General features: G+C 41.6%; 1 protein-coding gene across 2 annotated transcripts in view; it reads left to right on the top strand.

The window, feature by feature from the left end:
- Window positions 1–15,479, top strand: part of bcl11aa (BCL11 transcription factor A a) — a 74,483-nt gene extending 59,004 nt beyond the window's left edge. For both annotated transcript variants that reach the window (XM_032528458.1, XM_032528457.1), the window contains exon 3: window positions 9,657–15,479. In XM_032528458.1, coding sequence (XP_032384349.1) covers window positions 9,657–11,905 — 2,249 coding nt within the window. In that variant the 3' untranslated portion in view covers window positions 11,906–15,479. The remainder of the gene's footprint in view (window positions 1–9,656) is intronic.
- The last annotated feature ends 2,408 nt before the right edge of the window (window positions 15,480–17,887 follow it).

Below are 17,887 nucleotides of genomic sequence, written 5' to 3' on the forward strand. Positions count from 1 at the left end.
CATAGATACTCTGGCATTGACACAGCTTTTTCACCATATTTGCGCAGGAGTGTCTTTGATTTAGCTAGTTGATGATGGTGATGAGTAAAAGTGTAACTCGTAATCTTTCATCAAGATGAGGATAAGATGAAGTCAAATCTGACAGAGTGGTTAATGGAGCCATGTTTAAGAAGCAAATTCAATGGAATGTTTAAAAAAACCAACAGATCATAACCAGGATCTTAGGAACAAGTAACAGTGGCAACGAGTTGAGGATTATGTTGAGGAGTAGCTCAAATGCGAAGAGCCATGCAAACATCTAATCTTAAATATGATAAAAACAAGACAAGAATCCCAATGGAGGTTACTAGCCCGCATGTAAACGCTCTCAGTTATTCTTTCTAGGAAAAATGCAGCGTACCGCTAATTTCCAAGACAGTACAGGAAACATGAGTATCTTTGAGAATCTTTCAGCCCATTACGCACCCTAAGGTTTGAGTATGCTCAAACTTGACTGTATGAAGAATCGTCCGAGAATGTCTGAAGGCAAGGGTGATGATACATGTTCCACATTGGTCATACTGAAAGGCTGCAATGCCTGCTGTCATTGCCCTGCTGCATCCCATAGCAATCTCTCTCAAAGAACTCTGCCTTTTGAGTTTCTTAGTATTCTTCTAGCAGTTATTTGTACAATACATTTTGCATACTTTCGGAAAGTGTTTAATTGAAAGTATTGTTGATGTTGTACATGAGTTTACACACAAAATGGTTTGTTGAACACCTAGATGAAGTCAAAGGCCTGTACTGGCCAGCACATACATACAACACTGAACATTTATGGAATGCAGAAATGGATCCTCATTTGGCAAAAATAGTAGAGCCGTTCCCCCTCGAGGTAAGGTCTACAAACAGAATGCCGCGTGACTGCAGGAAACCAAGAATACTGATCCCTACTTCTTATTCATTGCTAGGTAAATTCTGTCGTCTGTCCACCCCTTTGAATTATTGCTTAACCATTCTTTGCATCAGCATTGGCATACTCTTCTTAGACCTGCAGTGTTTGAGGAAGTAGCTTTGATCTGGGTGGAAACTCGTAGTCAGTAATAGAGGCTGATTCCTACCAAGCCTTTTTTGAGAAATTGCAGTCATGTTGTTATTTGACTGCATCACTCCTTTCAGTGAGTCGACAGGACACCAGCTGCCACTGTTTGCATTCCAATTGTTGGCTGTCCAATTAGTTGGAAATCTGGAGCATATAGAGGGGGAAACAATTTGGACAGAGGAAGACAGTTTCTCTGGACTGCACTGGAAGTTGCGGTCAAATTCAGCCTAGTACATTGCTATGACAGTTGATGATGCCAAATATGGCAATTACAGGAATTATGTGACAATTTCATAGGACGCAACAACATTCCTTATTTTGTTGGCATCCTGGGTTTTACAACAATTCTTGCTTTTGAACTTGACCACCATGTGTTTTTGAGTCTAACCAACAGGGTTTTGAAATGGTTTGATATACATGCCCAGGGGTCAATGAATTCCCCCAGATCAAACACGAACATGCAGTTCTGGAATTAAAACACATGCCATAATTATGGTAACAAGATTTTCATAGGAGAACAATGATACGGCAAAGTGCTTTTGGGCAGTATAACTGACTGTTGGGATTGAAGCAGAAAGCCACAACTGTTGGTGGCGAGGATGGAGGGAGGAAGGACTGCTGGGATATGACAATGGAGTCGATAATGTCCGTGTCTTGCAGAAACTATTTGAAAGTCATTTTCACTGGAATGGTTTGCTCCCAGAGTCATGAAAGTTTTTTTATTTTTTATTTTTTTTAAGTAGGGCAGTGTATCAGTTACAGTCCAAATGTATTGTGTGAGTCAAGAGATATGAGTTGATCAACAAGTACTTACTGTTTATGTGTCACTGAAAATGAAAAGGGATTATAAAAGAGGGAGTTGAGAAGTGCCAGTGAAACAACTCATTATCACACAAATATTATAGTCACTGCTATTCATTCATTATTTCATCCATTTTCCCATCATAATTATTGTCAAGTGTGATCAGGACGTTATTGTCTATATCAAATTATGTTAACTCCTGCTAATATTCCTTATTTTAAAGAAATATTACAACATTTTCACTGGGATGTAATTCGGATTTTGACCAGGCATGTAAAACAAAAACCATTGCGTTGCCCTTTAACTGTTCAGTAATTTGCAGTTAAAATGAAAACTGCTAGTTTATATGTGGTTATCACATTGAAGTCCATATGATATAGAAGTAGTGTAGTCCAATTCCTGTTAATTTGTCTCATTTTAAAGGACCATTACAACATTTTCAGTGAAATGTCATTCCGTTTTTGACCAAACATGTTGAACATTTCATGTCAACATTGCATTAGCTCTTTTGCTATAACTACTTTTAATTTCTATACTACTGCTGCTAACTGACTTATATTTTAACCATACAAATGTTGAAAATTGCCCTCCTTTCCCTCCCAACAGAGAGATCAGAGGTTTGGTTAATGCACAGTAAATGTGCACAGACATGAGACAAATGTCTGCAGACATTATGGCAGGAAGCTAAAATGTTAGGGAAATGTCCAGGTACCCCTTTAAGATAATGCAGCTGGCGATCAGGGGTTGAGCGGCGATGCCCAGATGTAAATACAAGCAGCAGATCCTGAAAGCCTCAGGCTCGGACAGAAATCCCAAATTGTATTAAGGGACATTGTCCCTCACTCCCAGCATGCGTACCTAATCCTGTTTCAGCGATGTTCCATTACCTCAATTACAATCATCTCACCCAGAGGTGGACCCAGCCAAGGACACCACCAGAGAGATGGGGGAAGGATGGAGGAAGTGGGGAGGGGGGTCTGTAAAGGAGAGGGTCCCATTACAAAGAAAGCAAGATATAGTAGATATAGAGACAGGGAGGGAAGATAGAGAGATAGAAGGAAGTGATAAAAAGAAATTATCACAAGGGATGACAATGTATACATGGATAAAATCAAATGAGGCCCGGAAGATAGTTGTAGGCCGGTCCTAGCTTTTAGCCAAGCCCTGGCATCCATTGTTGTTTCCCAGCTGCTCTGAGACAAATGTAATGGTGACAATCCAACTAATTTACAGGACAGAATGAAGAACAGACAGTTATGCAGGTTGATGTTTTCAGATGGATTCCAAGTCTTGAGTTCCCAGTGTTCGAGTCCTAGTCCAAGTCCGATTTGAGTCACCATTACCTGAGTTTGAGTCTGAGTCGAGTCACAAATTCAAAGAATAGCAGTCCAATCATTGCCTATTAGACATAAATGATGTCCAACTTAATCCAACTTCTGAGTCCTGTTTCCAGAATACCCAAGTCCCAAGTCAGTAGTCCAGAAAATAGCAGCTTGCGTTGAACTTGAGTCCAAGTCCAGGACTGAATGACTGAATGGTTGAAGGAAGCCACCACTAGCTGGTAGCTTCATTCAAGTGAATCTCTTAAATGTTAATGTGCTGCTGTATGAAATGTAAATGGACTGTATTTATATAGCAATTTTCTAGTCTTAAAAACCACTGTGACACTAACTAAAGCACTTTTACATAGCACAGGAACCATTCACACACATCTGCTGTACTAGCCAGGTACTCTGCCACCTGCTCAATAGATAAACACTCACACATAGTTACACTCCAGGGGCGCAGCATCAGGGGCAACTCAGGGTTTAGTGGCTTGCCCAAGGACACTTCGACATGGGACAGAAAATGTAAATTTTCCTAAAGGACTTCTGACTTATGGGAATTAGGTGAGCTTTATAATTGAATTTTTGACACAAAAAGTGACTTTTGTGGAGTATCACACTGATGTGCTAATTAGAGCTGCCAGACATTTAGAAAGATTCCGCAAACTCCATTGCTGTTTTAGACAACACTGTTTTAAGTGACAAGCATTACCAGACAGTTAAACTATGAAATTATAAAGTCAAGAAGGAGTAAAGGAGAACATCTTTCTCTACAGAAAAATAAATTATATACAGTAACATTTTTGAAAAAGGTTATAGGTTAAGGCTCTTTGACAAGAAGAAGTCTAAAGAAACCCAAGTGTGCATTTGTCCATTGATTCAATTTGATTCATTAAAATATGTATTTACATTTGGTCTGAAAAACCCCTTTACTGGATGTACAGTGTGTCTCGTCAGTTTGCACTGGCTTTATTTTAGATTCATTCATTCATTGGATCAGAGTGCTATCAGAGTTTTATCTGTTTTACTACTTTTTTATTTGTATTGTTGACTGCAATTTTCTTATTGTTGTTGTTTTTTAGGGAGACAATTTTAAGATCTGTCCAGGGACAACGGATGAAAAATAGCCTTTTGGCTAGTTCTGCATTTACAGCAATGTGATTAATGTACACTGTCCCTGAAATAAATTATTATTATTATTATTATTACTTCCTTTTGAGAGGGAAGATAGAGCCAGGTGAACAACACAAGAGCACACACACACACACACACACACACACACACACACACACACACACACACAAAGGTGTCATGAAACATGAGCCAAGCTGCCTTACTGCCTCCCTCTCCGAGCTCGCACCACGTAAGTGTCGAAGTAATGCCCTTGGCTTAATAGGGCTTAATGCCTGTGCTTGTCACTGTAGCATGGCTGGTATTGAGTGGTAGGACATTTCTGGAACTGTGCATGTGTGTGTGTCTGTCCTCTGGAGTCTCACTAGTGGCTGTGTGGCTTTGACATTTACCCCAGGTAAAGAACCGGATGCTATTATTTACCTCCATCCTCCCTCCCTCCTTTCTCCTCTCTTCCTCTTTCCCCCTCTTAACATTCCTGCCGTGTTCACACATAAAAGTTGCACTGGGTATTTGTCCACCTCTATCTAAACTTAAGCCGGAGGGATTACGTCTCCTATCTCATCTCTTTCTTTCCCTCTCTCTGACTCTATCTATCTTCATCTGCCGTTCTCCATTCCGCTTTCTCACTTCATTTTTCTACCTCCCAGTGGTGGTGAGTTTGCCTAATGAAGTGGCTGATGGGAGTATATTACAGAGAGACAGAGTGGAGCGGTCGCCTACTCTAAAATCCATTAACCTTACAGTTTCAATCAGTGTGCAGACAAGTCTGAGCTCCGAGTCAAAAAGGAACGTATTAGCTCAAGAGTTACACTATTGTGGCTTGCACTTGTTTTTCCCAATATTTTGCCCACATCTTTGTATAAAAACACAGGCCGTCTTTTACTCTGCATAATCATTGTGCTGGCGACATCTTACATGGCAACGCAAACCTTATTTTCAGCAATTGACAGGATTTTCCTGGGTGAAGCAGATGTAGTTGGCATAGCACAAACATCTTGTGATCTGTGATTATGCAGCCTCATTGGGCCTCCTTACCCTTTCAATGCCTACATTTCCATGCATGTGTGAATGACTGAATCACTGTCAAATCGATTTTGAAATTTTCTTGGAATCCAGTATCAGAATCCATCACAGTGGAAGGTAAATGATATAGACTAGGTGTAGGAAAAGATGGTGGCTGGGGTTAAAAAAAGGGTGTTGGGTGGGTGAAAGTCCTGTGTCGTTTGACCCATCCACCAACCCCAACCCATTTTCTCATGCGGACATTCGGTCTTTCATACTAAACGCTACCATTGCCGCTCTTATTACTAACCAAGCGTCAGTATTTTTCAGGATTGACAGAATCAGAGTAGCAGAATCTGTACAATCAGACATTTGAGGACAACTGTTCTTTCCTTTGCACTTGCAAAAGCTGGATAAACCAATTAAATTCAATTCAATTAAATTTTATTTATTTAGCAGTTATCTCATTGCGCTTTTCATAAAAGAGCAGGTCTAGACTGTACTCTGTGGTGTTATTTACAGAAACCCAACAATGGTTCCTAACCGGTTTGGCTTGTTACATCTTTAAACAAAGCTACGTCATACCCCCTGTGACTAGATGCACACCAGGTGTGACCAGTCCAATCAAGACTTGACCCCTTGTGGGGGTCTAAACCACAGCATGGGAACTATTTTATTAAACTATGTGCACCTTTCAGGGCTCTAGAGGGCTCCAATTTTATTTTCAAAAGTCCGTCAAACTATTTATTCAGCAAACAACAATAATAATACACCTATTCTGGGCTTCTTCTGTGGTTAGTAAGGTACAGTAACACACTACAATGCCCCTGAGAGGAGTCTTTTAGGGTGCTAGCAATAACGACTTCCTTATTATATAAAGTTATATTGCAAATCCTAAAGTGACTGCCTCAATTTCTAGACCATTATTTTGACTTTGACTAGATTCGGATATGACATCCTGCCCTACAATTTAAAAAGAAGTCTTGTAAATACAGTACGAAAAGGACACTCTTCAGACCAAATCTGTGCAATTATGTACTCTACATCAAACACATGCTTTGTTTTCTCTGCCAAATGGTTTTGTGATATTAAGCCCACTATTCATTGCCATCCAATAAATGTAGTTTGTGTGTACAAGATCGCAAATATCAGACTTACTTAGACGTCACTTAGTGAGAGAGACCTTGTTCACGTTCAACACTACTGTCTGGGATTGTGGCTGCATCATTTAAAGCAAAAGAAAGGCAGATCCCACTCCACATATCTGATCAATAAAGGTATAGCCTGACCCCAAGCTGGATAAATGATGGTTTCCCATGTGAAATTATTGTCAATACTGTCAGTGTCCAGGATTAGAGTGGTTTAACCGGAGGAAAAACGAGACGAATAAATAAATGGAGCCTCCCTGGTCCTGATAATGCAAATGATATTCACAGGTTAGATCCAATGGCAGGTGGCCACAATTAGTGGTAATTTGTGCCGATTTTAATGATCCATAATTTAGCTGCCTTTCCAAACTGTTGGTCATGTGGGATATGTGTGTGTGTGTGTGTACAGAACGAATAACAGAGAGAATGGGAGGGATGGTCAAAAAGAAGGTGGAGGAAAATGAAAGAAGGGAAAAATTGTCCCCCTACACACCGAAATGCCTAGACAGACAGGACCTTTGTCTACACGTGCACACCCGAAAACATTCAAAGTTGAGGGCAACACAACGTACTTTCAATATAATCTTTGTGACTATAATTGTATCTTCAAATACAAATGAGTGTTTGTTGTATGTATGTGGTGAAGTAAGCACACACACAAATGTTCCTTTTGCAGATGTGTTGTGTGTTGAATCCAATTTTTTCACTGCAACCTCTGTGACCTCAATTTAAATTGCAGCTTTCTATGTAAACCATGACATCCTTTTAGTATTACTGCTAATTTGTTGTATTCGTTCTGCTGGTAATTAGCAACCCACCTTATCTGTTTACACCTTGACGGGATGTTTTGTGAGTTATTGTTCATGACACGTTCTAGCAAAAGCGTTTCACTAAAAACCATCTGAGATAATTACTGTCGATGTTACGACCCCTAGAATGACCCCTCTTTATTTATTCTGATTTTGCAATATCATTTTAAAGCACGTATTAGTGTGTTAGATATTGCAACTTTTAGGTGTTGAAATGGTATAATTGTTTTATATCTATGTTTCTATCCACACCTGAAAGGGAACATTTTCACACATCAGCTTTAAGCAGCATTTAAAGGGTCGCAGTAAAATATTTAAAGATGAGTTGTTAATGGAGTAATACATCAATTTCTGTTGTATAGATCCCACGTGACTTCTAGACAAGTCCCGCCCTACGAAGCAGCACAATTGATTGGGTATAGCCATTGACGTGGAGTAGTTAAGGTTAGGATAACCAACTGGTCAGGGTATAGGACCTGAACAAATTGGGTTACGTCACCTGGCATAAGCATGGATGCCTGGCCAATAGTACCGTGTGAATGCTATTGACGGGCGGGTCTTTCCCAGAAGTTGCATGGTTTCCATAATAACATGTCTGCAGTTGGGTTTTCTATGTGCTCATGTAATATAACTACTTTATATACGTATGTACAGAAAACGGAACAGTAAAGTGTATCTTCAAATTCCAGAGTGGCCGTTCACAGCAACATTTACCTTTTAAATACTTTTTATAGGAATGTCTTTATTAGGAATAACCCCTTGAGATGTGACATGTCGTTTTCGAGGGGGCCCTTAAAGGCAAAAAAAAGTACAGCTCTTAGTTTTGTCCTTACAGTAGCTCTTTGCCCATGAATGAACACAAGAATGTTTTCAGGCCTTAACTTTTTACCTTAGTTCATTTGCATTGTTGATGCAGATTCCCGAAACGTAAATGTCTAAACTTGTTAAATACTCAAGTATATTTCTGTTTGATTGTGTGTATCCATTTGTGTCTTAATGTATGAATGCGTATCTCTGCACATTGGAGCCACATTGCACCGTGCTTAATGGTGGAAAGCTCTGAATGCGAGGGGGGTTTGTCTGTCATTTAATCTTGTAAACGAGCCGATGGCCGTCCGTTCGGTCCCCTTAATGAGATTACACATGCACTGCGGGTCCCACCACAGGTCATCATCGCCGAGGCCATTCAAAGGCAATTATTGTTTAAATGTTCCTCGCGTTGCCATCGGAAAGTAACTCTGCATGCTTCACTGAGGGAAGAGGTTATGAGGCAGACTGAAGGGGTTATTTTTCCTCTCCGTTTTGAGACAAAATGTTTTTTACACTCCTACTGTTTTACTTTCCTCCGGCGGCTGGGGTGTGCTACTGTGTGTGTGGATGGGGAGTGTGAGTGTATGTGCCTTTGTGTGGTAGGAGTATGAACAGCACGTATGGGAATAGGACTTGAATTTTCAGAATTGACATGAGTAAACTTGCATACATTTGATTTTTATTCTTTTTTTGCCAAAATATAAACTCATTTCTGAGCTGGTATTTACTAATTGGGTTATAGTACCTTGATATAATCAATCTAAAATAAGTCTTAACAATTTCTCAGCTATATTCTAAAAACAGTTTGTAGTTTTTCAGAAGATATACCTTTTTAAAAAATGTATTAATGAAAGGAAAGGAATTTAAAGGTCTAAAGGATTCTTCTCTGTTGCCTCTCCTGCATGTCAGCGGGCCTCTGTTTTGGTAGATCAGTGGGAAGTGGTAGTCCGCCGGGATGGCCGTGTCTCTTTGTTCTCCTGCTGACAATGGAGGACTCACAGTCAGTCTAAAGGGAGAAATTATGTCCCAGAGCAGTCTGGGAGAAGAAGAAATGCACACACTCTTTCTCTCTCTCTCACACACACACACACACACACACACACACACACACACACACACACACACACACACACACACACACACACACACACACACACACTACTTCTCACATGCTACTCATGTGGGGCATGACCTCAATAACAGCTACTGTTGTGTTTGGAAAGCCCTCAACACCATGTGCCGACCACTTTTAAAAGCTGTAACAGTTAGGCCTAAGGTTCAAAAAATGGTTCAGCCAAGTTGAAAAGAGTTGTCCTTCATGGATTTCATTCTGTACATAGTACTCTTTATGTACTACTGAGTGAAGGTTTCCTAAATGAACAGCATTTGAAAATCCCAGTTTATTTGAAAACTGAAATATTTAAAGTAATTGCCTTTACAGCTTAAACAGACTCTAACATTGGCTGATTCACATGGTAAGGCCTGTTAAAGGTGTATGAGAGATTAAATCCTCCTAACTCAATTTTTTTTGCTCTGTCACAACAGGTAAGGAGGAGCCGACCACCTATACCTGCACTACATGTAAGCAGTCGTACGGCAGTGCCTGGTTTTTGCTGCAGCATGCCCAGAACACCCACGGCTTCCGTATCTACCTGGAAAGTGAACATGGTAGCCCTCTCACCCCACGAATGCGTGGGCCATCCTCCCTGGGTGGGGGTGCAGACTGCCCTTCTCAGCCTCCTCTTCACGGCCTCCATCTGCCTCCTGATGCAAGCCCCTTCAACCTACTCCGCATCCCTGGCTCGGTCTCAGGTGGAAGGGACAGCGTGGGAGTAGGGGGTGGAATTGGTGCCATTGGAGCCATTGGCGCAGTTGGTGGGGGCCATCATCAGCGTTTCCCTCCTACACCACCCCTCTTCAGCCCCCCTCCAAGAAACCACCTGGAACCCCACCACCTGAGTCCAGAGGAGCTGGCGCTGGCAGCCCACCACCCGAGTGCCTTTGACAGGGTGCTGCGCCTCAATCCCCCTCTGCCCCTGGACCCCCCTCCGACAATGGACTTCTCGCGGCGGCTGAGAGAGCTGGCAGGCAACACTGGGTCCACTCCCCCGCTTTCCCCCAGCCGGCCCAGCCCCATGCAGCGCTTGCTCCAGCCATTCCAGACAGGAGGAGGAAGCGGAAGTGGAGGTGGTGCAGGGGGCAGCAAACCTCCATATCTTGCCACCCCACCCCCTCTCCCAGGGTCCATGCAGTCACCTGTTGGTTCTCAGACCACTCCTACTACCCCTCTTCCCTCAACGGGGGCAACACCATCCTCCACCACCCCCTTGAAATCAAAGTGTTGTGAGTTTTGTGGCAAGGCCTTCAAGTTTCAGAGTAATCTAATAGTGCACCGGCGCAGTCACACAGGGGAGAAGCCGTACAAATGTCACCTGTGCGATCATGCTTGTACACAGGCTAGCAAACTGAAACGCCACATGAAGACACATATGCACAAATCCTCCTCGCCAAACACAGGCAAGTCAGAAGATGGTCTCTCGGCAGCCTCCTCTCCGGAGCCTGGCACCAGCGAGCACTTGGGCAGTGCAAGCAATGCCCTTAAGTCAGTGGTGGCCAAGCTGAAGAGTGAGAATAACCGCATGCTACGTGAAAATGGGGAAGAGGAGGAGGAGGAAGAGGAGGAGGAAGAAGAAGAAGAGGAGGAGGAAGAGGAGGAGGAGGAGGAGGAAGAGGAGGGAGAGGAGGAAGAAGAGCAAAATGGAGAAAGGGCAGCCAGAAGAAACAATAGTTATCACTTTGGTTTGAACCTTGAAGCAGCACGACAGCATGAAAACAACGGTGGTATAGGAAGCCGACTGGGTGGCGTTGCTGATGAGGGGTCCATCCCTCGCTCACTGCCTGAAGTGATGCAGGGGATGGGCCTAGCTGCTAGCATGCATCACTTCAGCGAAGCCCTCAGCGCACACAAACGAAACGCTATGGCTCAGGAGAACCACCTGCATCACCTCAACCAAGACCATCACCACAATCGTGAGATGTGTGATGGGGACTCTGTGTTGGAAACAGATCGTGGGGCGGAGGGCTCTGTCTCGACAGTCAATGGGCGAGGAGCATCCCCTAACGAATCTGCCTCTGTTGGCCTCTCTAAAAAACTACTTCTGGGTAGCCCCAGTCCACTCAGCCCTTTCTCCAAACGTATCAAGCTGGAAAAGGAATTTGACCTGCCCACTCCCACAATCCCTAACACGGAGAACGTCTACTCCCAGTGGCTGGCTGGCTACGCCGCCTCCCGACAACTCAAGGACCCTTTTCTGAACTTTGGGGATTCCAGACAATCGCCCTTCGCCTCTTCCTCTGAGCATTCTTCAGAGAATGGTAGTCTGCGTTTCTCGACCCCTCCGGGGGAACTGGACGGTGGGATGTCAGGCCGCAGTGGTACAGGCAGTGGGGGCAGCACACCACACCTCGGGGGTCATGGGCGACCCAACTCCAAGGACGGCCGTAGGAGTGATACTTGTGAGTATTGTGGCAAGGTGTTTAAGAACTGCAGTAACCTGACAGTGCACCGGCGCAGCCACACAGGGGAGAGACCATACAAGTGTGATCTGTGCAATTATGCTTGTGCCCAGAGCTCCAAACTTACTCGCCACATGAAGACCCACGGTCAGGTGGGCAAAGACGTGTACAAGTGTGAAATTTGTAAGATGCCCTTCAGTGTCTACAGCACCTTGGAGAAACACATGAAAAAATGGCACAGTGACCGTTCTTCGAGTACCGAAATCAAATCAGAGTAGAAGGCCGAACTATGGGACCTTTTCCCCGCAGCTACAGTATGTCCACCATTCGTCCCCTGTTTATTCCCAGCCCCTTGTAGATTTGCCCCAACCCTAACACTCCACTTTCACCAGTCTGGTGGAAGCTTAAGACCATGTGCTCTGCACCAGCACACCCCGTTTCCATTACCCATTGAATGCATGATCTGTATCGGGGCAATACTCTTGCATTGACGCAAAACTTCGAGCCTTTCTCTTGTGCAATAATTTACATGTTGTGTACTATTTTCCTTTTTGAGTTTTCCTTTTCCATTTTTAAGAATTAGTCAGCATGCATAGTATGTTTTTGCTAATCAAAAAAAGAAAAGAACTTGTCCCTGGTTGGTTAGTTGTTGAGTAAATGTGTTGCTGTTTTTCTCTTGTTCTGTTTTTTTCTTTTTATTCTTCAAAAAGAGAAAAGACAAGAAAGATACATCCATGCTGCATACATTCTGTAACACATATCATGTACAGTTTTGTTTTGTAACATGGAAAGTGAACAGTCTGTGACTTGACCCCCTCCTCTTACAACCCTGGAAATGCACTCATCCTGATCTTTCTAAAAGACGGCATGTTCACACAGGGTTACAAAAAAATCATGCATTGGCTTGATGACTAAACTGAAAGTAACGACAAACAAATTTCTTTCAAAAAGACATGGGTGTGCTAAGAAGTCAATTTGTACTATCATTTGGTAGAAACAGAAAGAGTGCCTTTGATATCTCAAGACTGCATTGGCCATAATCTTATCTGGTATAAGTTTGGGGTCACGTTAGATAACGCTAAAAGGTTCAAGCCACCCAGGAAAGGTCCTTGCATCAAGCACCTGACTGCTCAAATGGATTGTGACAACTCATGATGAAGGATGAGAGAGTTCTCGTTAATCATCATTTAGCTACCTATTACATGTTCAATAGGCTATCTTTATTATGTGGATTTCATGGCAAGCATGGTACAAGCAGTATTGTGTATATCAGAATTATTTGTAGTTTTGTTTCTGGTAAGGAGGTACTTTTGAGATAAAGGTAATCTGTAATGTACAATCCTGAATTTGAGGGTTACAGCGCATGGCTGAGAAGTGTCAATGTATCTGCGTTAGCACAAACCTAGAACGCTGTTTCGATATGTCAGTGTGTGGAACAATGCATAAAGTAATATATCAGCTCCAATCAAGATTAACTTCGTTTGAGAGCATTGAAATAACTACAAGCTAGACAGACAGAAAGCTACACAGAACTGGAAGCATTATATAAAGGGATCAGAGGCAATCTGTTTAACTTTACATTTCTAATATCAAAACAGGGTCATTACCAAGAATTGCAAAAAAGAAAGAAAGAAAGAGTTGCAAAAAAACATCTGTAGTCCAGGGCTCTTGAAAAGAGTGAATGCGATAATTTTAATCAGCAGGGCACTTTTCAATCCAAAAGGAATTTTTATTTTCCTTATCGAGTTTCATTCAAGCTGTTCACAGTATAGCACTTGTCACTCTGCCTGAGAGTAAGTACCAACATCTCTCTTGCATTTTCCCCACACTGATGCAATGTTGGTACATGGGTTGAGTCCAAAAGCTACATTGTCATTTATAGGGCATGAAGTGCACTCTTTCAATTTTTCCCAGTTTACAAGTTTACGCTGAAGGGGAAAACATTGTTGAGATGCTGTTAGATGACAAGGGTCCCATTGTTAAAAGCAGTAAAAGATGAGACACATAATCTGTTGCCAGCAAAACCCACCTCATGAACCTTAACCTTTGTACCCCTGCCGTTCCACCTTTGACCATTTGTCAATTTGTTACCCCTAGAAACCCCAGTGCTTGGCCTGGGCTGAACATTCACCCTGTCTGCAAGGTCTGTAAATGAAAAGGTTTGACGTTGAGTTACATATGTAACCAGAGTCTCTACACATTCACAGAATTGACTCCTTCTCATTGGCTACAAAGCACCTTTTATCAAGGAGCTGTCATCTACCCCTGAATAATCTACAGACCTTGCTGGCTTCACAACAGACACTCAAATCTCGTTGCTCACACTGCGATAATCTGTTTTTGTATAAATCTTCCTTTAATTATAGATATGAAAATAAACGTTTTTGCAAATAACACTTCACTATCTTTTAGGGGGGAAACTGTATTTAAGTTTTGTTGTCGTTTCTCTTTTCCTCAGTGTCTTGGTGGTGTTCAAGACTCCGATCACAGTATATATGAAATGATAAGAAAGAAAATAGACGAAAAAAAAAATAAATCCTGTGATTGTTTTGTATTTTATTTTGCCTTGGCTCTTCACAGCTCTTCAGGTTGAAATACAATTTGCATTGGGGAAAGGATTAAGATTATATATGGATATATAATAAAGAACTTAAAATATAGGAAAATGCACACTCATGTCGATTCCTATGCTTAAACACATTTATGGTCTACTTTTTCTGTATTTCTAGAATTGTATTTGAATTCAATGTTCACTTAGAGTAGGCACTATAGTATTTATATTGAGGCTCGTATTTTTAACTGTTGCTTGTTCTCTCTAAAGGTATTTACCATACCTTTTTTTGGTAGTGGAAAAAAAAATCCCAAGCTGCCACGGTATATTTTTTTAATTTGGCAGGATAATATAGTGCGAATTATTTGTATGTTTAAAGAAATAAAAGGAAAAACCCCATAAAAAGCAGCTAAAGTATGTGGCATTGGGAGGCGTCACGGGCCATCAGATGGCCGCCGCTCTGTTTCCTGTCCACAGAGGTGGTTGTACATATCTTCTTTGGTTTTTGGTTCGGACCCCTCACCCCCCCTCCCCCCTCCCCCCTCTGCTGCCATTCTTGTATGCAGTAATGCAAGCTGACGTCGGCCTGTTCTGTTGTGTGCTTCTGTCTCTCTCACCCCTCCCACCTGACTACATTCCAACATCAAGAAGAGAGGAAAAAAAGAAAAAAAAAAAAAAAACTTCATATGCAGTAAATGGATTACGAGAAAAAAAAGCGTCAAAATAAATACATTTAAAAAGAAACTAAATGTTTTGCAGTTTTTTTTCATTGCCAAATACTAAATGGTGCTTTATATTTTAGATTGGGTATACTTTCATATGCAAAGCATATTTAAAAAAAATGACCTGGGGGACGTGGAGAAGCCTGCTTAAGTTGAGACTTTTTTGTAAATGGCAATGCGGAATATTTTGTTATCAGCCTTTTCTATTCCTATTCTGAGAGCTGTATGTTGTAACTTGAACTTGAACTTTATCTTTTACTACGGGAGTTACTATTTATTATTACCTTTATGCTCTGTTCAAAACGGAGACATGGAATGGATCCTTATTCTTGGTTTATTTTTTTATTTTTTTTCATTTTTGGTTATGATATCATTTGGACTTATTTTTCTTTTTGTAACGGTGGCCTATGGTCATTGGACAAACCTAGCTCTTTCATTTCTGTTGTACTTTCTGGGGTCTCTGTTCAGTTGTATTGGGAAAACCACTGTCTGTGTTTTCTGGCAGATGTCTGCATAATCCTGTTCACACACCCATTTTGTCCCTTTATCGAAAAACAATTAATAAAAAAAATGAAAGTATAATGGCACTTGTCGCTTATCTCCACTGTGTGTCAAATCAAGTGTGTGTGCATGAGTGTGTGTGTAACAATGACCCCCCCCCTATTGGTATCTTCTACCTGCAAGTGCACTGCTTAGAATTATTATCACCTTTTCTTCTTACAAGTTTCTAATGCGAAAGTTTTTTTTCTTATAAATCCCTTCAAGTAGAAGTTTTCACAAGTGAGGATGCCAAGAACCCATCCTAGATTTTTCTATGAAATTTTTTTTGTTTTTTATTTTTGTAATATTTCCAGCACTGGAATGGGTTTTTATCCTTTGCCATAGTGTCAATTCTCAGACAGCTTGAGAGAGGATTTAACTGTCAGACGTGTGGCGCTGCAAATTCGAACAGGAGACCCAATCTAAATCAGATCAGCATAGCATCGGACTTGACTAAATGACAAACATGCAATGCAACAACATTGATTTTATTCCACATAATGCCTAGCTTTTTACAGAAAATATTCAGATCTAACCCTCAAAGTAGTCTCGCTTTGCCAGACCCTCCTCCACATGCTGTGGCGATAGGTCTGGTGAGTCCACACAGCATTCTGGGATGGGACGAAAACATGCTCTAGTTTATTGGCATTTCTTTAAACCAATCACAATTGTCTAAGCTCCGCATGGAGCCGCTGGAAAATAACCTTGGGAAGGAACTTGTTTTTGGGTACGTTCAAAAGTTGTTTTAGTCGTGCAACAGAAAACTCTGATTGGACAGATAGGAATGAATCCCAGATGTGGAACGTCATGGCTATAGACTACCCCCAATGTAATCATAATAATTTTCCTAAATGTGTGTGTGTGTGTCTTTTAGGTGTAAGTGATGACCTAATGAGGCCTCAGTGTCAGTGTCATGAACCCAATGAACTCAGCCCTCCACCCCAAACCTCACTGTTGGCTTTGGCCATGTACTTCATGACTTTCTGTATGTGTGTGTGTGTGTGTGTGTGTGTGTGTGGTGGTGTGTGTGGGTGATGTGTGAGAATCTGTCTGTTTGTGAGCTGTCATTTTGCCCAGGAGGTGTGTGCGAGCTGAACATGTGGATGTGCAAATACATATAAACTTTACTCCTGACACCTGGGTCGCAGTGCATCCCTGTTGGTGAGACAGCTCAGTTGGTTTTCAAGTGTGTGTGTTGTGGTGTGGTGTTGTGTGTGTGTGGTATGTGTGTGTGTTGCATGCGTGTGTACGTGCAAAACACAGTTTTCACTCAGTTTGCATGCTATCTCAGGACACACATGTGCATTATGCATGTCACTCCTCAAAGTACAGTCCATTATCTGTTGCTGACAATAGCTGTTCCTATGTGCTTTTCGCTTCTCTCTCTCTCTCACACACACAAACACACACACACACACAACACACACACACACACACACACACACACACACACAACACACACAACCATGTGAATGTGTATGTGAACATATATGCTCCTCTTCTCACATAATGTTCTTAAGTAAATATCATTATGACCCTGCGTTTGCTCAGTAGTCACAAAGCCTCATAAAGCTGTCAGGATCAATGTCCTCCAACCACCACACCCTTCTGTTCAGCTTTCTCACACACGTCTAAGAAAGCAGTGATGCACCTGCTAAAGGGCCATACTATTTCAATGATTTGGATATAATGCAGCATGAGCAGTGATACACCTGCTAAAGGGCCATACTATTTCAATGATTTGGATATAATGCAGCATATGCAGTGATACAACTGCTAAAGGGCCATACTATTTCAATGATTTGGATATAATGCACCATGAGTATTATCATTAAAATCATTTAAAAGGATACAATATTCCATGATTTAGATAGAGATAAAAAAAGAAGAACAAAAAAATCAAAAAGATACGCCACATTTTGGTACAGTCCTACTTTTCATTGATAATAACTTTCCGAACAGCATAAAAATAAAAGGGGCCCTCTGACTCCTGGCCCGGGACTGGCAGGTCTGCTTAACAATCCATGCATGCAGGGACTCTTATATTTAAAAGCCATCACATACACCGCAAAGGACAGGAGCTGTTATTGCTTTAGCATCAATTAAAGCTTCAAAAACATGTTAGATTGTTATAAGTGACCAAAACATGCATTAGCGAGCATAGACACCATATCTGTTCCCATGATTTCATATGAAGTACAATACATGAAGCACAACACACAACTAAAGACCTCTACCAACCCCATATATTTTCTTCAAAGCCTTGAATCGTTTAAGGTTTTTAAAACTAACTTTGTGTCATCTTGCCTCAGTCTCTCTGACTGAACCAGTAAGTCAATGGAGAAAAAAGCATGGACTGTTAATATTAATAGACAGAGAATGTTTGACGTCTCCCATTTGTTTGTGTAGATCTGCTATGAGTCGGTGAGTTTGGTTTTACGGACGCA

This window comes from Etheostoma spectabile, chromosome 10 (assembly GCF_008692095.1).
Source record: "Etheostoma spectabile isolate EspeVRDwgs_2016 chromosome 10, UIUC_Espe_1.0, whole genome shotgun sequence".
In the NCBI taxonomy this organism is placed as follows: domain Eukaryota; kingdom Metazoa; phylum Chordata; class Actinopteri; order Perciformes; family Percidae; genus Etheostoma; species Etheostoma spectabile.